General features: G+C 38.8%; 1 protein-coding gene across 1 annotated transcript; it reads right to left on the reverse strand.

The window, feature by feature from the left end:
* Positions 1-10902: 10902 nt before the first annotated feature.
* On the reverse strand, positions 10903-20351 carry LOC143714588 (carbonic anhydrase 4-like). The gene is made up of 9 exons (XM_077205802.1): positions 20295-20351; positions 20097-20169; positions 19920-19946; positions 19623-19793; positions 13355-13506; positions 13156-13257; positions 12979-13051; positions 11649-11815; positions 10903-11519 (listed from the first exon to the last, which is right to left on the reverse strand). The coding sequence occupies exons 2-9, from the start codon at positions 20167-20169 to the stop codon at positions 11328-11330; spliced, it is 957 nt and encodes a 318-aa protein (XP_077061917.1). The 5' UTR covers positions 20295-20351; the 3' UTR covers positions 10903-11327.
* Between the last annotated feature and the right edge of the window lie 1356 nt (positions 20352-21707).

A 21707-nucleotide genomic window follows, 5' to 3' on the forward strand; every position in this document is an offset into this window, starting at 1 on the left:
ATTACAGTAATCTATTCTCGATGTCATGAATGCATGAACTAGCTTTTCTGCATCAGAAACAGATAGCATGTTACGTAGCTTAGCAATGTTTCTAAGGTGGAAAAAGGCTGTTCTTGTAATATATGAAATATGATTTTCGAAAGTCAAGTTGCGGTCTAGTATAACACCCAGGTCTTTTTAATGTAGTGGATAAAGTAACAGGACATCCTTCTAAATTAAAGTTGTATTGTAAGGGATTTTGTGGGTAGTTTTTTGGACCAGTAAGTAGTACCTCCGTTTTATCTGAATTTAATAGCAGGAAATTACACGTCATCCAGCATTTTATATCATTTAGACACTCTGTCAATTTAGATAAGCCGGTGTTTTCATCATGTCGTGATGAGATATATAATTGAGTGTCATCAGCATAACAGTGGAAATTAATTCCATGTTTTCTTATAATATTACCAAGTGGCAGCATGTATATTGAGAATAGCAGAGGGCCTAACACCGATCCTTGCGGCACTCCATAGTCTACTGGCGTTATCTTTGATTTTTCCCCATTTAAACAGACAAAATGGTAACGGTCTGATAAGTACGATCTAAACCAGCTTAATGCCTGTCCCTGAACACCAGTGTAGTTTTGTAGTCGATCCAAGAGTATTTTATGATCGATAGTGTCGAACGCAGCGCTAAGATCGAGTAGAACTAGTATTGAGATACAGCCTTGGTCAGAAGCTAAAAGTAAATTCATTTGTTATAGAGTCTAGTCCTCCTTCTTTATCAGAATTCAAGTGGGAGCTGTGATTCCCTTGGAATTCCTTTTGGGGGTCATAAAGTTTTATGACCTAGCAAGAGGGAGAGTTAAAGAAGATGATCCTGTTAGGTAATCTTTCTTTAGAAATACACTTAAGATTTGAAGTTACAGACCAGTCTCCAATTACATCTATAGAGTAAGACAAAACTAATTAGATATGCATGCATACAGGAAGGTTAGATACAATTCTGTGTTATATACATTAAGGACATTCCTATCCTAAGTTGCACACAAAGGACGTTTGTGTGCAGGTATGTGTGGTGTGTGTGTGTGTGGGTATCCTTAGGGAATACTGTCCATCCGTGGTGTGCACAACGTGAGGGTTTCGAGAACAACGGGGACCTGTTTCTTGATTGCGCAATGCGTCATAAATGGAGTTAATCAATGACCTGCTGGCAGACATTGGGGCCCCATTTCACATGATTCAAGGTTTTGTGAATTAAACATATATGTGTTCATATTTGTTCAGTAGTGAAAGGAAAACAGGATTCGGTCAGTCGCTACAATTTCTAATAAAAAACTTATATATACAGGTCTGTCAATTTTCAATCTCAACAGAAGAAAAACAAAAATATATGAACAAAATGTCAGTTTTGTTTAAAAAAAATGCTTAATGTGAAATGTGTTTATGTAAATAAAAGCCTAAATTTAAATCTGTTAATATAAAGTGAATATTCTAAAAAAAATTACTAATTTGGGCTGTCAATGGATCAAAAAGATCTTCATTTGTGTTGTTGTAAACCTTGTTCTTCTTAAGTGTAGAAAAACTCAGAAGCGAAGACCAGGAGACTTGGCTTATTTTTTAAGCAGGATTCTTTATTTGCTGTAGTCTTCAAAATCTTACCCAAGTCTAACTAAAGCAGTATACAGTAGTTCATATACCCTTTAAGGGGGAGGAGTTACATAAAGGTGGGGAGGCAATCTGAACAAAGCATTCAAATGTGAAGTAAGGGAATCAGCACTTTACCGGAAGTTCCACAGCCCTGATATCGTCAGCCTAACAGGGTGATTCAAATGTAAATATCCTAATCCAATCAGCCAGACTCTTCACCGACTGGGACAGTGGCTCCGAGAGCCATTAGAACAAAAGGTGAGAGTTTCAGTAATCTGCCCGACTGTATCACCCATCTTAATGGCCAGGAAGTGCATACAGACAAAAGCTAATGTCCGACACCTGAATTGCTTGACTTACAATAGAGAGATCAGGACTGGCAATGAATCTCTTACTGATAATTCTGATATCATCATTTATACTTCAAATGCTAAATTCAGTCTACTAAACTTTCTCAGTGTATATACTATTGTATTGGAACCTAAAAACATTTAATAAATTTGTAACACTACATTTCCCCCTTTGAGAGTTCTAATAACTCTCACATTATATACAAATTTAAACACTTAAAAGTTCATTCTTGTAACTTGTGATCGTTATAGGCACATAACGCGTGTTCTGTGTTTGCTATTCTGCAATTGCATGCTGACACAGAAACAAAAATCCAATTTTAGGGTCCGTGACGTTCCTACAGGTAATAGTCTTTTCTGGTAGGAACTGTGATTTTCTCGTGAGAGGTGTGATTCATATCTTGAATGAAACACTTGATACTGTGGACGCATAGATAGTGTGCCAGTAGAACAAACAACAACATAATTGCTATTTCCTTTATCCACGGCCAGGTTTCCCAATCAAGTTTCCGAACCATGAAGAATTATCTTCAGTCATCTGGTTTAATTTTGCTGAAAGATCAAGAATGTCTTGTTGTTTTTTGTTCAAGTTCTCTGTTGGATCCATTAAAACCAGTCCACCACTCAGGTCCGATGATGGTGCAGGCTCTCCCTTGCGTTGCTAGAATGTAATCCAAGGCCACTCTGTTCTGTAAGATCGTTATCTTGTGCGAAGCGAGAGTGTCCGTCATGTTACTGGTACGACAATCTTGATCATGTTGATGGATGACTGAAGGTTTCATATGTGAGTCTCTGCGTTGTATATTTTTTTCTTTCGTGATAGTTGGTTCGGCAGTGGGTCTAATCGTGTTCTTGAGGTTTTCTTGTGGCTTCATACGCAGACGACGAGGTCGGTGCGTATGGGTCCCGGACAACCATCATCAAGTGTTATCTGCACAGAGTAAGAAAGAAAACAAAAGACAGGAGAGCAGTATTTGTTCAAACACTAAGATTGTGAACTCTTTCTGAGTCTGCTATTGTTGTTCCCTCTTTCCCACTTTCTTAAACCCTTTGACACCTAAGGAAAACAGTGAGGTAAGGATGGACTAGGATAGGGAAGGCCTATGAGGAAATCTTCACCGCAGAGTTGGCCCCGAAGCCTGTTGCATTCGGTTTTTCTCTGGGCTCCTCAGTATGTTCCATGTCCTATATCCTATCCCTGTAGATGGAGGAACAACTTTATAGTGTGACACATTAGTCCAGGTTTGTTTTTTCCCTGACACAATACTGCAGCTGCTGTAATCAACATCACTTAATAATGTGGTTCATGCCACATAGGCTCTAATGGCTTGTTTCTGAATTCCTTTCAATTCATTGAACTGAACCGTCAACAAACAACTCAAATTCTGAATTCTCTATGGGAGTTTCTTTTACTTCCCTCTAAGGTGTACATGTAAGCGTAACACAATCGTGAGTCATTTCTCCTTCATCCTTTAACAAATTCTCAGTCATTGCAGGCATCATACATGAGGATGGGTTCTTGACTGGTGCACGCTGTAAAACATAGTTCGGAGCTGTGAGAGTTGTTAACCAATTTCCCCAACGGGATGAGGTTACAGAAGTGACTTTTGCTTGATTCATTTATGCGGATACTGCATGAGGGCATTTTACATTTACATTCTGACCTAACACCATTGCTGATGAAGCCTGAAGAGCTAGATGAACTGCCTGCACTGCTCTAAGGCATGGGCCCATACCTTGAGCGACTATGTCAAGTTTAGCAGAATAGTAATGAATTGGGCGTAAACTGCCCTCATGATCTTGCATTAGACATGCAGTCATAAAGCCTAAGTGTTCATGGACATAAAGCACAAAGGGTCTGTCAGATTGGGCAATTCCTAATGCTGGTGCTTGACATAGTGCTCTCTTCAAATCATTGATAGCTTTGAGGTGAAGTTCTTCCATACAAACAGTATCTGAATCTTTACCATGGCCTTTTAACAAGTCATAGAGAGGCTGAGCAATCGAGGCATATTCTTCAATCCACGGTCTACAGTAACCCTGCTGTTCCAAAAAATGAGCGGAGTGTTTTAATGGTAGTAGGCGGAGGTATGGTTTTGACTGAAGCTGCTCGATCCTGTGTCATGGATCTATTTCCTGCACCAATTGTTTGACCCAGAAATGTGACTTGCTTTTTAGCAATTTGAGCTTTGTGAAAGCTGCATTTGTGTCCTTTTTTATGCAAATAGTCCAACAATGATGCCAATTCAGTTTGATGTACCTCGTGATCTGTTGAGGCAATCAAAATATCATCGACATATTGGATCATAGTGGACTGTTTCACCGGACATTCTTGGTCACACAAATCACGTCTGACAGCCTGATGGTATATGGTTGGGGAGTTTTGAAATCCCTGTGGCAAACGTGTCCACTGGTATTGCTCATAGTCAACTGTGAAAGCTAACCATGGCTGGCTGTCAGAGTGCAATGGTACAGAAAAGAATCCATTAGACATATCAATTACTGAAAATATCTTACACTCTTATGGTAGGCCATTACAAATTGTGGAAGGATCTGCCACTAGGGGGGTGATTTTATTAATATGTTTATTGGCTATTCTGTAGTCTATGGTGAGTCTCCATTAGGGATGCAGCGATTACCGGATTTCACAATTAACCGCGCTTTAAAACGTCACGGTTAATTAATCGTAAAGACTATGCTACACCGAGTGTTCTGCACGGAACGGAACTTTTGCACCAAACGAAAACAAGGTTACACCAGCGGTGCACCAGTAATGCCGTGCTCGTCAACCACTATGGCAGGGGGACTATCAGCGACGCTCTATTTCCACCGAAAAAACGCCTTAAGGGCCTGTTCACAGATCGCGTCTTTTGCGCGCTCAAGTTCGCTATTTCAAATGTAAGCGTGCGGCATGCGCGCTCATAAGGGAAGCGGCGCGCTTGTTTTTTCCAAACATCTCTACTTTTCATAATGCCGCAAGCGCACCTTAGGTCAAGTGACAAGAACCAACACAGCAACGACAGACTCCTCCGGAGCGCAACCGCCCTAGCGCTTTGGGAAAAGGAGAACGTGGCGTGCAACTTTCAGCTTTCAGTGCAACGTAAAAAAACAACAACCAAAAAACAGCGGAATGTTTTGGTTACCCAAGTCTGTGGAAAACAGAATGTGACGTGCTCTCAAGAGTTTCAGTCAGTGAACATTTAACTTAATATCCTATTGCTTTCTCCTGTAAATGTTAGGCTTTGTAGTTTTAATATGCCCGGTGTAAAACACTAACATAAGATCAGGGCCGTGTAGACTTCTAGGACTACCAATTAACTGCATTTCAGTTATTAATAACACTACATGAGAGATGTTCTCAGTTTCTTTCTATAATTTTTACTTAAACTTCAAACAAACAAACCAAAATAATGAGATTATAATAGATGATTTTCTAAAGGCGCATGTAAAATTTGGATTAATAATTAAAAAAAGAGTATTAAAATAAGTACAATAATATTGGAGTGGATAACATTTGGACTATATTTGTTTTCTTTTTAAAAGAAATACATAGTTAATATTTAGCTTACATTTAATTCAATAGAGCCAACTACTTTGTTTATTCTTATTTTCATTGGGATTTATTATCCCTTTATTTGTTTTTAAGTCAAATACCAACAATATATTGTTTTCATGTTATCAAGTTTTCTACCTCAGGTTGAAAATAAATTTAGAACAAACTAAACACTTAATAATTTTGTGATCTATTTCAATCAAAGATCCTGCAGCCATTGACTTAATTTGTTATTTTAAAAGGAAAATGCTGGATGTTTACAAAGCACTTCTCTTTAATTCCAAAGGAAGAGATTGATTATCGTTTGTCATTTTATAATTTTGTACTGTGTTGTGGCAAATAACACATGAAAATCTAGTGTTGAGTGTTCATGTGATATTATACATATAGTGTTGTGAAATTAATTGATGCATAATAATCATGATAATCGTTAAATCGTGATTATTTCTCAGACAATAATCGTACTTACAAAATCTTTAATCGTTGCATCCCTAGTCTCCATGTCCCATTGGATTTCTTGATGGGCCAAATGGGTGAGTTACAGGGACTGTTGGTTTTAACTAGCACTCCTTGTGTCAGCAACTTTTCTACAATAGGTTTGATCCCCTGTATAGCTTCCTTATTGATCGGATATTGTTTGGTGACCGGAGGTGGAGTCCCCATCAATTTTATTGGTTCTATACCAGTCAACAAACCACAATCATCCTCGTCTTTAGCCCAAATTGGATGATTCTGTAAAGAAAGCTTACTCTGGAGGGATTACATTATTGGTAGAAACTTGTGCTGAGGAAATTTGAATGCTAGCAGATTCTGGGGACTTGTCTAAAGTTAGATGTACTTGTCTCAGGAGATCCATGCCTAAAATTGCACCTGTGTTTAATGGAGCACATAGCAGTTTTGTAGTCAGAGTTTTAGATCAAATTGTACCTCTATGGGCGGGGTTTCATACAAAACCGAATCTTCACCTACTACGCCAGTTAAAGAAAGTTTGGTTTTCTTGTACGGAATGTCTACACCCACTAGCCAATTTTGTAGGAATTATTGTAATCTCTGCACCTGTATCAAGCAAAAAATCAATTTCTTTCTCTTGTATGCTACCTTTCACAAAAATTCTTTTGTCATTATGATATTTTACAGGTGATAGGTAGCTTTTCACAGCTCCAACAATTCGTTTTTTTCCTGGTCTTTTTGTGCTCTTAGAAGAGCCTGAACTAGCTGTCCTAAAGTTTCAGTGGACACTTGCATAACTACTTCAGGGTTGTATGCAGGCTGAGAAGGAGCAGAATTATGCATAGCATTTCTTTTTGTATCTCGCAACTTCTTCCTACACTCTTTCTCCCAATGTCCTAATTTTCCGCAGTAGTGGCATTTGCCTTCTTTTTTAGACCACCTATTTTCTGGTGGTGTTGTGCTAAATGTAACTGCTGCTGCTACTCTCACTTTGGCTTTAACATCAGCATCTCTTTCCCATGCTGCCAAACTGTCTAAGTTACTTCTGAGAGTTCTGTTAGACCAAGCTATATCTAGGAATGGCAAAGCTCTTCTTTATTCGGCGACAGGGCCATCTGACCAGATACGAATCAGTGTTCCTTTGTCATCAAGCACACTTTCAGAGTCATCCACTATTCCACTGTACTTTACGGCTGACTGACAAAACCTCTCATTATATTCGCACACATTTTCATCTTTCTTTTGTACACAGCTAGTAATTCTAGACCAATCTATTTTGGGCCCTAAGATATTCTTTAGGATTTTCAAAACACCTTCTCTCATCACTTCTACTGGCATGTTGTAGTTCAGAAGTCACGGCAGATTCAAAACTGTTGAATTCAGTTTCAGTTAAAAGTTGTGACATTAACTGTGTGACCTCTGTTAACGACATGCATATAGATGCATTTTGCTGATTAATGTTCTTCTAAATTCAGAAAACTGTTTATGTGCTGAAGGTAGGCTCTGGGACAGTCGCTCTATGTCTTTAGGTCCAAGTGCTTTTGCAACAGTTTGGATTTGGACAACAGAAGAGTTGGGAGGAACACTTTCAGTTCCCTTAATTCCATGCGATCTCTTTCTAGCACCACACACATTTACTGAATTTACAGGCACATCAGTTACTGGGCGGAGAGCCGCATCTGTTTCAAAGAACGCTCGTAAGTCAGGGTAAATGTTATCCGGCTGACTAACTTCTTCTACATCATTTTTTTCTATAGGTTTTTTGCGGCTCAATTTCTTGGTCAAAGAAGAAATTGTAGCACGTAGCTCTTTGTTCTCTTTCTCTAGTTCTGAGTTATGCTGAGACTGTTGTGTAGCTAGTGCTAACCCAAATTCTCTATGTCAGCATAATATGGCTTTCACATTTTTTTGCGGATACTTGCTCCAAGCACCTTTTTACACTCATCTACCGACAAAGTCTTGGCTGGATGAATCTCATATTTCTGTGTTTGTTCTTGTCTAACTTTTCCTGTGACTATTAGGTTCATTTGTTCTCCTAACAGTGTTTTGAATTCACTATCTGACCACAAAGGGGTAGCAAGACCACCTTTTTCAGTTGTTGGAACTAGCCTAGCATTCCTTCTAACCATTTTGTGATGTTTCTTTGTTATCACACAATCAGAAACACTAAAACTTCTCTGATCAACAGTGGGTACACTTGTTAACACAGATCAACTATTGTTAACCTTCTTTGGCAGAGCAAAGGATAACAATATTACTAGCACTTTACGCTAATCTTCAGGCAGGGAAAAAAAAAATATTAGCACGTAATGCTAACCTTCTCTGTGAACAGAGGATCACAAAAAAATAATAATAACTAGCACGTAATGCTAAACTTCCCTGCCTGAAACAGAGGATCACCAAAAAAAAAAAAAAACTAGCACGTAATGCTAACATTCTCTGTGAACAGAGGATCACCAAATATTAACACGTAATGCTAAATTCTTCCCTGCCTGACAACAGAGGATCACTTTCTTCTCTGACAGAAAACTTTAGAGGATAAACTTAGTTAACCAAACTCTACAGCTGTTTGTTAACTCTTCTACTGATGGCGCAGAGGAATAACAGATTTGTATTGGTCTTCAGCGGTTCTTTGAATAGAGTGAAACTCACCAATTCGTTCGTTGTTCGGAAAATTTCCGTCTGGAAAACTCAGTCAGAGATCTTTGCTGAGATTCAGTTCTGGAACTCAGTCAGCTTTGTTGAGATCTTTATTTAGATTCAGTTCTGGAACTCAGTCAGCTTTGTTGAGATCTTTATTTAGATTCAGTTCTGGAACTCAGTCAGCTTTGTTGAGATCTTTGTTGAGTTCAATCTGGATTCTGGTGAAGTTAATTCTATCCGGGTGGCGGCACCACCTGTTGTAAACCTTGTTCTTCTTAAGTGTAGAAAAACTCAGAAGGGAAGACCAGGAGACTTGGCTTATCTTTTAAGCAGGATTTTTTATTTGCTGTAGTCTGCTTCGTCCAAAATCGTACCCAAGTCTAACTAAAGCAGTATACAGTAGTTCATATACCCTTTAAGGGGGAGGAGTTACATGGTGGGGAGGCAATCTGAACAAAGCATGTAAATGTGAAGTACGGGAATCAGCACTTTACCTGAAGTTCCACAGCCCTGATCTCGTCAGCGTAACAGGGTGATTCAAATGTAAATATCCTAATCCAATCAGCCAGACTCTTCACCGACTGGGACAGTGGCTCCGAGAGCCATTAGAACAAAAGGTGAGAGTTTCAGTAATCTGCCCGACTGTATCACCCATCTTAATGGCCAGGAAGTGCATACAGACAAAAGCTAATGTCCGACACCTGAATTGCTTGACTTACAATAGAGAGATCAGGACTGGCAATGAATCTCTTACTGATAATTCTGATATCATCATTTCAAGGGCGTAGGTTTAGGGGGGGACGCTGGGTACTAGTCCCAATCAATATTTTGAGATGACAAATTTGTCCCCACCAATATTTAGCAAGCTCCTTTGAACTGGTAGTTTGATATTTGCGCTGCTATTTGGATCGATTCCAACGGCCAGGACGACGACAGTACAAGATACGCCGTAATTTGATTGGCGGCGGGTTATCTGACGGGCAGGCTACACGCGCGGGCCGGGACTACTTTTTGTGCTTGCACTCACTGGAAGCGAGCGGGTGGTGTGTGCGTGTGTGCGCGCGTGACGACGCCGATGGTAAGTTACCAGGGTTGTCTCTCTGCCTGCCATATACAAAGGCCAGAGTAAAACATTTTAATATTCCGTTTTTTGCCCCTTTTTGTACTTTGTAGATCAGCTATGTCACCCAAGAAGAAGAAAGGGGACATACGAAGCTTTTTCATAAAGCAGAGTGTAAGTAGGCAAAAATAACTAGCCACACAAATAACTAGCAGTAGCAGTGACTGACCAGGCTTTCAAATGCAGATTCTACTGTGGAAAATAGTATTAACTGGTGATCCTGGTTACCCAGGATATTGTTACAGTTAAACCTAGCTTCTGCAATCTTTCAAGATTATGAGCATTAATTAGGGGTGTGCAGCACGGATAGACTCAAAGAAGTTGCGCTATCATGATAGAATGCTACGAAGTCACTGAATGTTAATTAGCCTACCTTAACTTAGAATCTTGCAGTAATAAACAATGGATCATCTGAGACATTTTTCGTTTCTACATTCTGTTTATGTAATGTATTTGTGAGTGTAGCCTCCTTGCTAGACACATGTGCTGGAAAAACATATTGGCAATGTTAAAAAGGCGAAAGTTAACACTGTTGGTTATTCAAATATAATGAATCATTACTTGATTGATAATATCCAAATAACAATATCTGGTAGGAGGGTTAAACTTGCTAGCCATAGGATAGACTACAAAATTAATTAACCATTTTGTATGCAGGAAAGACCGCATCAAACCACAACAGATTTACATTTATTCATTTAGCAGACACTTTTTATCCAAAGCGACTTACAATTGAGAACAATAGAAGCAGTAAACCTAGGATAACAATATGCAAGTTTTATGACCCTTCCCAGTTTAATCTAATGGACTTTTTTTTTTAAGAATAGAATGGGGGGAAGGGGGGGGGGGGGTGGATGTCCCCACCAAAGCTGAGACCAAACCTACGCCCATGCATCATTTATACTTCAAATGCTAGATTCAGTCTACTAAACTTTCTCAGTGTATATACTATTGTATTGGAACCTAAAAACATTTAATAAATTTGTAACACAACAGTGTTCTAAAGATGAACCAAAGTCTTAGGCTACAGGTTTGGAACAACTTGAAGGAGAGTAAATGATGACAGAATTTTCATGTTTGGGTGAACTATCCCTTTAAATGGTAGTACAAGCTACCAAAAAACACGGACACACGCACTCACACACACAAGCATTTTGACTGGGAGCCATTTTATTAAGCAGCAAACATTTATTGATTTAATTTTAATAACTGAGGGCTGTCATAGCTGTCATGCTTTCGACATTTAAAAACATAAATCCTCTTAAATACTACAGAATAATATAATTACAGATACAATCAGTTTCATTACAGACACCATCAATTTCATATAAAACATAGCCGTCTATTTTTGATTTTTTAAAAATTATATCCTAACTAGATAGTAAATTGTTCGTTTAAAATTACAATAGGTAGAAATACGAACAGTGAAGTATCATCAAGATAAGATGATACAAGACTTGACTAAATTAAATTATTACAGAAAACATCAACCATGATCAATAAGGCTGACACATAATGTACAAGAGAAATCAATTAAATGAAACAAGCTAATATTGGTGTGCACAAAAACACAAATGTATGTTTTACAACCAACACAAACTTGACAAGAGAAGAACTGTGATGGTAGATATAGTGGATGTGGCAGCAGATAAAGATGCTGAGGAGAGCTGTGATGTCACAACTCTGCCATTCAAGGGCTGAACTCCTCTGAAGTTGTTGGTCATCAGAACTAAAGGACTTGATTTGAAAAAGGTAGTATTGCTGAAGCGGTTGATCTGTTTGGAGGAATAAATTCAACTGAGTGACTTTTAGGTTTTAACTCAGAATATGAAGAATGTTGCCATCCAGTAATAGACGAATATGATGTTTATGAATTACTCTACTATAGAGTTGCCTTGACTTACCAAGTCCTGACTGACTTTGATGGGATCTTTGAACACAGTCCAAATCACAACTTCATTGCAGTTAGGTGTGGTAATAGAGCCTTGGTACCGGTAATATTTAGTCCTGTTCACGCCTTCAAGCAGGCTGTCCATTGTGATTTGATTCATGATGTCTGATGTTGCATTACCTATATACACAAAAACGTCAAGAGGGTGTAAGGAAACTATTTGGCCGTCTTCAGTTTTGTGCTAATGTGTTGTTAAATCATATCAGTTAAGAGAAATTACCAAAATATAGCACGGTTTTTAATGGTATGATTTGCAAGACTCTTCATACTGATGAAAAGATTAAGTGCTTTATGTTAGAAGTATAATTGCATAACATTTAGTGAGATAAAATTGCTGCAGCATATGCAATAAACAGAAACAACCGATAAAATAGGTTCAATTTATCAGAAAAAACGCAGTGTGAACAAGTAACAAAAAATATAAATAAAATAGAATACAAAAATAAAAAACAAGTGTCACCAAATTGATGAAGAGATAACTTTTAAAAAACCATTCCTGTAACTGGTAACCCAAAAACCACAAAACTAACTAGAAATTGTAGAAACAAAATCTTCAGCGTATTCGACGCTTTACATAAACTATGCTAACTAAAACCAAAAATACATGGCGATCACTTTTAACCTAACTAACAATGAAGATATAACTATAGATGTTTGCATATTGCTGTAAGAACATCAATCAACAGAATTAGAAAGTGGCACAAACCAGCAACGTATAGTAGTAAACAAGTAGTAAATTCAAAATTAAAAAATTAACAAAACAAACATTATCAAGTGGCAAGACCACAAACACACCACGTTCATAACTTTGGCTAATCAAGAACAAATACTACACGAATTTGGGCTCTGATAATGTCTGATGTTGCACTTAACACAAGACTCAATTACTAACGCTGAATCAGTGAAGACTATCAAACTGAGATAATATTTGCAATAAATATCGTTAACCCGTTCAAAGTTCAAGATCACATGGCAAACATCGCTTTCACTTCTGACGCTGATCTGGCTCACTACCCAAAAATAAAAAATTGGTCAATATTGTTGTTCCAAAACTTTTATGACTTTATTTTTTCTGTGGAAAACAAAAGAAGGTATTTGTCTATGATTTGTGCCTGGATGCCATTGTTGTTTTGTACCCCACTGACACTCAATGTATGCACAAAAACAGTTGAAATATTCTTCAAAATATCTTATATTGCATTTTAATGGGGAATGACATGAAGGTGAGGAGTGACAAAATGTTCATTTCTGGGTAAAATATCAACAAAAAACTATTTATTTACCTGAATAAGGGATACGTGACAAAAAGGATGTTAGGATATCCCAACTTTTTGTTTTGTTTTGTTCATTGGTTCCCTGTTGGTTAAATATAAATACATACACATGAGCATACAACTAAGCCATGAATATACTTTAGGTTTGTGCTTCCCTCTGGATATAATAAATGTGGTCTTGCTCACCTCAATTAAGAAACTAAGAGCAGCCAATGCTGTGCTGTCATTAGCAGCTAGAGCAGCTGGCAAACTCCCGTTGTATTTTGAATGGATATTCACAATGTGCAGCTGAGAAACAGAATCAGACCTATAAAGATAATGCATTTGGGATAATGCAATGTGGGATAATGCAATGCATTTGCAGGGAAAATGAATTAATTCATACCTCCATTGGGTATTGTTTGCCATCCACAGTGTGTTCGGAGCCAGGCGAGAGGCTGCCGTTACCCCAGTGGAGATGGAATTGTTTAGTGTTGTATACACCTGGAAGATCACCGCCTTGCACTGTCATTTTACCCTCACCCAGGCTGACGACCACTGTGAAGACAATGGACATATTAGATACAAGGTCAAGGTTATGGAATACAGTGACGTTGTGCATCACTGATGCTTTATCTGCACCAGTTAAGAACAGACACGGCCATTTTTAGCTGTACAAAACGTTATGCTGCTTGATATTGCAAACTGGTATTTCTTACCTTATTATTTTAAGCTATTGTATTCATTATAAACATGCTGGTTGGTTGCAAACAGTTTATAGTTTACTAAACTTTGATATAGCCTACAGGATAATTATTTCCTTAGCGCAGGGGTCGGGAACCTATGGCTCTTTTCATGATTTAATATGTCTCTCCAATTTTCAAATGTTGACTGAAAATACACCCTTGAACATGATGATAAAATAGTTTTTTAAACTATTAGTATATTTGATCAATGTATAATTATAATTGTGTAAAATTAAATTAAATATGTTCAAAATATTTAGGTAAGAGACTCGTAGCTTAATATGATTGACAACGGCGTTTGGCCTGTAACTACCTTTCAGAGAGCTGAATTTTAATTGGCCGACGTGATTAGGCCTGCATCAAGTCCTAATCCAAGACCTCCCAAACAAGGAAAATTATCAAAAAAAATTGAAGACATGCCTCTCTCTTCAATAACTATTTATGATCCTGCAGTCGTGATGGCACGCCAGATAGAGGAGATGCAAATCAACGACATCGGTTCTTCAGGTAGTTACTTTTCTCTTTCCTTGGATGAGTCTACCAATGTGAGCAATATAGCACAGCTAAGCATAATCGGGCGGTATGTGATGGGTGGTACAGTGCGTGAAGAGAGCCTCGTTATTATGCCGATGAAAGATACAAGAGGCGAAGATGTGTTAAAATCTCTGATGGACTTTGTAGCTGTCGCAGATAGTGTATTTTCTTGCTGAATATTCATCACCTTTTGAAAGTGTTTTTTATTTTATTTATTTATTTATTTTATAAATGTGTAATACTTGAATACTTATTTGGGAATTGTATTTTATTTGCATGATAGTTTGGCAATAGTGACACCTACTGGAGAAATTTGTAACATAAGACGTACTGGTCATGTGATTTGATTATTTGCTTGAACACAAAAAAAAACTGAGAAACATGAGGTGTCGCACACAAATTGAGAGGTGTAAAATTTAGAAGAGTGTTGGATCAGAAAATGTCTCCTGAATCCTGATTGGAAGGCACATGGTATGTTTGCATATATCTTGGTTATCGTGTATTTATAATTTAAGGTACTGTGTGTAATGTGTATTGATTTCAATTTAATAAGTTTTATATCGAACGACATCAGCCAAAATCCCTTCATCACAAATTTGATTGTAATTTTGGTTTATTTTCAGTTTTTTCACGGTGTCCATTTGATGTTTGTGATGTTGATTGTCCTGATTATTGAGAGGAAGACATTAAATATAGAAGATATTGAAGGCATCAGTTGAAGAGTGTTTTTTTTTTCTGGTCTGGAGAAAACATTCAGGAGCCGTAATAGAGCTCGGGCGTAGACGTCACGGAACGATGCATCGTGGGTAATGGCGGCCATTTTAGAGGTAACGCAAAGGCCGGTTTGGAATAAGGTAATAGCGTAACAGGCCGATCTCCGGATAAATAAAGGAGTTTATTGATTTAAAAACGATTGTATTGCTCCACAATGAACAGAACTGTGTCCATGGCAACACTCTGTTTTTCATGGCAACGGTGTGTTATACTTAGCAGTAGTCTGTTATCAAGAAATAATAGACCGCATTCAATATTAGTATTCAACCAAGCCATGTAATAATAACAATTAAACTACAGAGCTCCAGCAATAGAATAATATGTAAGCTATTAGTAATAATAAACCATTTTAACATTTAAGCTACAGCTTCAGCAACAGAATACCATTTAAGGTCCAGTACAGGGGAGACTATAGCTAGAAATTACCACTGCATTTGTGTGTCTATTGGCTGATGCTTTCTAGAAGTGTGAGGTACAAATTATAGCTTGTCAGTATTAAACTAACCTAGTCTATCCACCAAAATCTAGATGAATATACGAGGTGACATTTAGGGTGGGGCCATACGTCCGGATTTTGACCGGACAGTCCGGATTTTAAGCCCCCTGTCCGGCGTCCGGCGCAGCCTCAAGCCGGACACTCATTTGTCCTCCTTTTTGGAGTTGTGCTGAATTGTTTGAAAAAATTCCAGAATCCAGAATCGGTCTGTCTTCGCCGGCCAAAGATGGTCAGCGCAGACCACAACGATTTGCCCAGGTATGTCGGTCCTGGGCGAGCCCAATCCAATTGTGTCCCAGATCTTGTCGTAGCGAGTTGCGCCATCGTTTTGCAGGTCGTCCGCGTGGCCGCTTGATGTCGATCGGCAACCAGACGGTGACTTCGCACGTCCATCTTTCGTTCGTCCGCCGCATCAGGTGCCCAGCCCAGCGCTTCTTGGCCTTGTTGGCCAAGTCCACCGCGTCGGCCACCCTGGTCATGGCCCGCAGCTGCTCGTTGCGGACGTGGTGGATCTGTTTAACCACGATCATGCGGCGCTCGATTGCGCGTTCAGTCGCGGCCAGCTTTTGCCGGTCGGCCGCCGTCGTTGTCCAGGTCTCAGACCCGTAAAGCGATGGGTCTCAGACCCGTTGATCTTGATGCCAACCTCGTTCCAGTTGAGCTGGCGGAAAATTTGCTCGAGGCAGGCGGTGAAAAGCTTAGGCGAGATGGTGTCGCCCTGCTTGACCCCGCGGCCGACCTCGATGTTAAGCGGCCGGACGAACAGGGTGATGGTGGTGGCGCAGTTGCTGTTCAGCTCCTTCAGCAGGGCCACATGCTCGTCACCGATGCCTTGTTGTTGGAGGGCGAGCAGCACGGCAATGATAGCGGCTCCCTGATGCCTGTAAATTAGTTAAAATCTCCTGGAATCTAGAGCTCGCGAGCTCCAAACCGTGTAGCGTGCGCACGACAGAGAGGGAGCGAGAGACCTTGCATGTGTGTGAAAATGTGCGTGTGTGCCTCACGAAGCGCATGTAAACACAGCGTCAACAAAACCGATTACCAAAATATATAGCCGTGAAATTACTTCTTGCAGGTTGGGATATCTGTGTCCTCCTTTTTGGTGTTATGGAAATGGCCAACCTAGTGACATTGCTAATCGAGAATTGATATGCTGATTTGCTAACAGCAGCTATATCAGTATAACAGCTTGATCCCAAAAAACAGCAACATACTTACTGCTTTAACGTTAATCTGAACAGCAGAACTTTTGTTACCTGCTAAATGAATACATTGAATGTAAATGTAGCTAGCTAGTTAACTCTGGCAGCTGGAAATCTATTGACCATGTGATAAAAATATCAGTTAGCCGTTAGCGCTAACGGAGTTGTCTACAAAGCAAAGCAAAAAGACCACCATTTAAATGATTTATGAGGCGTTTGCCCTGTCGATAGTGAGACCGATTACAGCAGTTTACCATACGGCAATACTGAACCATTTTCCTAAAAATAACCTAAATTAAACCTAATATTATCTAATGACCAACGTAATAAGTACTGTCTACTATACAGTACATCTACTTCCGTACCGTGATTCCCACAATGCATCGTGACGCGACGAAACGATCCCGAGCTCTATAGACTTTGCTGCAGAGAAAAAGCTACCGCTGGATAAGCTTATACCTGTGTGTAGCCTACTGATGGAGCACCCAGTATGCTAAGGAAACATAAAGGATTCATTGCCCTTCTGTGTGAGCCAGAGAAGCGGCCCATCTTAAACTTTCATTGCATTGTGCATCAAGAGGCACTGTGTGCTCAGTCGTGTGGAATTGGAACTTCGCGAAGTGATGTCATTGGTCGTTCGCATTGAGAACTTCATTGTGGCCCGAGCTTTAAATGATCGCCAGTTTAAGGCCCTGTTGGATGAAGTGCATGGGGAGTAATTATCCAGGGCTGCTACTGAACAGAAATGTGCGTTGGCTATCCAGGGGAAAAACGCTAGCCCGCTTTGCTGCCTGTTTGAGGGCATTTCTGGAAATTAAAGGAAATGATCATCCCGAGCTCACTGACATTGAGTGGCTCCTGAAGTTTCATTACCTGGTGGATATGTATGTCATATGAACCACCTCAATGTGAAAATGCAAGGCATTGGAAACACAATCTTGTCCCTGCAACAGGCAGTGTTTGCATTTGAAACAAAGCTGGAGCTCTTTATCAGGGACATTGAAAGTGGCTGTCCTCTGCACTTCGAAACATTGCGGGCAATATGCAGATTTACTCCATTACAAAATCACCCCAGTCATTCAGATGATTCATTCTTTCCAAAGAGAGCTATTCAAGTCATCAGGTGAAATTGTTTTCATATCGCGATATATATTGCAGAAAAATAAAATATCGCAATGCAATTTTTTCCCAATATCGTGCAGCCCTAGCGGGCATACAGAGAGGAATATTTAGCGAGGGACGCCACTCATCATTTTGACCTCCGTAAGCTTGCAGCCTTCACGTCTGATTTCCTAATGTCATTCAAATCACGCTTTGTGGACTTCCGCAGACATGCCGATTTGTTCAAAGTGATAACTCATCCACATGTGTGCACCGTGGGCGCACAAAACCTGAGTGTCTTCCCTCTCATCTCCATCGGAGATTTTGAGCTGGAAGCTGCAGAACTGAAGGTATCGGATATGTGACACCTTTGATTTGTTCAAAATTTTTCACTTTGAATTCCGAACTGGAAAGCCTTGCTCGTCAGTGGGCAGAACTGGCAAAGCAACATAACTGGGCATATATGAGAAAACTCCAACGCGAATACAATCTCATCCTGAAAACCTGGAACGAACTTCCAGCCACTTTCAGCACAATGCGTCGCGTCAGTGTGGCTGCCATGACAATGTTTGGCTCAACATACACATGCGAGCAGTCCTTCTCACAACATCTGACCAACTGAACAACATCAAAACCAACCTACACTCAAGGTTAACAGATGAAAGCCTGAATGGCTGCCTAAAGCTGAATCTCACTCACTAGTTACGACCCCAACTACAAAGCACTCAGCAAAATGATGCAGCAACAGAAATCTCATTAATGTAAGTAGGGTGCAATGCACTTCTTGTTAATCACTTGTTTATGACCCGTTTCTCAATTTTTGTGGTGTCTTAGGAGTGCTAGAAACCAGCACTATGTCAGTGAACAAAATATAGTATGAAGTAGCCTCAGCTTGGGTGTCAATGAGTGAAAAAAAAAAACAGCGTTATTTCCACCTACTGGTGTTGTATATAACTACTAGAATTACTACCAGTGCAAGTCTTATATTACTGCTGTTGTTATTAAATAAAAATTGGCAAGTATTTCTAATACACGAGTTAACTTTGCTGTGGCTCTTCTGAAAAATTTCTCTAAGTTTTTTTGTTTGTTTGGCTCTACTTGGTAAAAAGGTTCCCGACCCCTGGGGCTAATAAATCGGAAAGTCTCGCACATTCACAGAAAACTCTTTCTGCATTGAAAAATAAGGTGAATACCTCTTTTACAAATTTAAAGGGGTCCTTGATTATGATTTCACTTTTTTAACTTGAGTTAGTGTGTAATGTTGCTGTTTGAGCACAAACAACATCTGCAAAGTTACGACGCTCAAAGTTCAAAGCTATCACCAGTTAACCAATCACATCACATTTCGTGTTTCGGAAGGAGGGGCTTAATTGAAAACGACGCGTTCAACCAGGGGAGAGAGGAGCTGTAATTTAAAATATGTGAAAATTGTTTGTTTTTTTTAACAGTCAAGCATGAAACATATTCTAGTAGCCTACACCCTAAAAACACAATCAAGACTTCGTAAAAGGGCATAAAAGGACCCCTTTAAGTGTAGTCAGGGAGTCTTATGAACAAAAAGAGGAATCAAATAACTTTTATCCTTGTCTAACAGTTTATCACCTAGATGTATACTTTTCTCAAGCTTTTTAATGTGAAACTTCTCATGTTACCGTCTCTTAAGGATTGATCACTTTTGTTAGGTATAGTAGCCTATATTCCTCATTCGGAAGCCCCTTTGAATAAATCTGCTAAATAAATGTAGCAACTATATTTTGTAAAGACGAAATAACTAAAATTATTATTATTTTTAATCAAGGTTCCCAGTGCAGTGCTCCTTACCAGATTCGCCTGAGTTATTGATTGACATGAAGGTGGAGTTGTCATCAAAACCAGTGAAGTTAAATGAGGTCAGGTTAGGATTTCCCTGAACACTTCCAGTCACGATATTAATGGGAGATTGCCCAGATCCACTGCAGGACTGTGGAGCAGTTTGGGACCAGGTGGTAAAATCTATTACAAATTAGGGATACCAAAAACCTACTTCAGAACAAGTCTTAAATATATAACATTTTATAATAAGATTTATACTGACTTTTACACAGTGGAATATTTTATAATATAATAAATCACACTTACTGCATGTTGGCTTGTGATAGCACCATTCTGTTTAGGTTTAAAGGAAGCATTAATTAATATAACCAATGAAACAGCAGAATTTCTATCAAAAAAGTTTCACGCTCCTTTAGTGCCTATTTTGATAGGAAAAGGCTAGACCTTTTTATGAGTAAATGAAGTTGAATCCGAGTTACTCACTCTCTGAAGAGTCCTGGCTGTGGACGGAGGGACACAGAAGAGCAGCAAGGCAAGATACCAGCAAGACAATCATCTAATTCAAACAAGAAATCATTACAATGGAAATCAATGCTGCTAACAGAATTTAAACTTATTATAAGTTAACTGAATTTGATATGAGAAATGAAATCCTTTAGAATAAGATAGTTAAGGTCTTACTGTATCTCTTTGATTTGATTCAGCTGTCGGTATTCAGAAAACTGATGAATGGCTTCATTGTCACCTTAAATACTCTTTGCAGCTCAACATAAATCCACTCGGCTACATTCCGATCAAACGCATGCGATCACATTGCTAAGTGTTATTCATCCTACTTTACAGTACATAGCTGTCAGTACTTGAATTATCACATTCTTACCTCTCAGCATCACTCCTCTCAGGTCATGCTCTCGAACCCTCTCGTGAAAAGCATCATGATTGTGATTTCCTTCCCAACATTTAAAATGAATACAATTTTTTTTAGCTGTCGACTTCCAAAAGTTGGTAAAATGACCTAAATAAATGGTTGTAAATGGCACTAATTTAAGTTTATTTGTATCATATCAACAGGTAAACACTTCTGGCTTTTGAATAGCCTTTCAAGGTTTTATAAAAACAAGAGTTCATTAGTACTGGAGCAATAACTTCAAACAATAACAGATGTATTGATTTGCATTGTTTATCCATTTGTTCTTTCATTCAAAAATTTCACAAAAATCTAACCTTTCATTGAAGTAAAAGAATTGAAAAGTGGTGGGTTAATCAAATTATGAAATACATGTTTTTCTCCAAAACACGCTGGCCATAGTTATTGGCACCTTTTTATTAAGTACTTTTTGCAACCTCCTTTTACCAAGATAACAGCTCTGAGTTTTCTTCTATAATGCCTGATGAGTTTGGAGAACACCTGACAAGAGATCAGAGACCATTCCTCCATACAGAATTTCTCCAGGTCCTTCAGATTCTCAAGTTCATGTTGGTGCTTCTTCTCTTCCGTTCAGCCCACTCATTTTCTATAGGGTTCAGATCAAGGAACTGGGACGTTCATGGCATAAGCTTCATTTTGTGCTCAGTGACACATTTTTGTGTTCATATTGATGTTTGTTTTGGATCGTTGTCCTGATGGAAGATCCAACCACGGCCCATTATAAGATTTCTAGCAGAGGCAGTCAGGTTTTGATTTTTTATCTGTTGGGTATTTGCTAGAATCCATGATACCATGTATCTGAACAAAAAAAAATCAGCCAAGGTTCATTAGAAAAAAGAACCTGAGGCATAATTTGGTAACACTTTACAATACGGGTGCACTAATAAGCATTAATTCATGCTTAACTAATGCACAGATAATACTGAATTAATGTGTAACTAATGATTGTCTAAGCTATTCATTAATGATTACCACATTAGGAACTAATTAAGAGTCTGTATGGATAATGTATTAGTTCATACATGAATTGTTATTAATTGAATATGTAATTGTGAATAAATTCCCTAATAACTAATTTCTTTAACTAATAGTGTTAATTAATATGTTAATTACCAGAATGAGCCAAAGCCTTGTATTTCAACTTCCAGATAATACATGTACACATT

Source organism: Siphateles boraxobius, unplaced genomic scaffold (genome assembly GCF_051911475.1).
Source record: "Siphateles boraxobius isolate OS27281-9 unplaced genomic scaffold, OSU_SipBor_1 55, whole genome shotgun sequence".
In the NCBI taxonomy this organism is placed as follows: domain Eukaryota; kingdom Metazoa; phylum Chordata; class Actinopteri; order Cypriniformes; family Leuciscidae; genus Siphateles; species Siphateles boraxobius.

Coding starts and splice junctions, on each gene's coding strand:
- LOC143714588 (XM_077205802.1), bottom strand. CDS start 20,169: ATGATTGTCTTGCTGGTATCTTGCCTTGCTGCTCTTCTGTGTCCCTCC. Junction 19,794..19,919: donor CTATCACAAGCCAACATGCA/GTAAGTGTGATT, acceptor AATTTGTAATAG/ATTTTACCACCTGGTCCCAA. Junction 13,507..19,622: donor CAATAACTCAGGCGAATCTG/GTAAGGAGCACT, acceptor TTGTCTTCACAG/TGGTCGTCAGCCTGGGTGAG.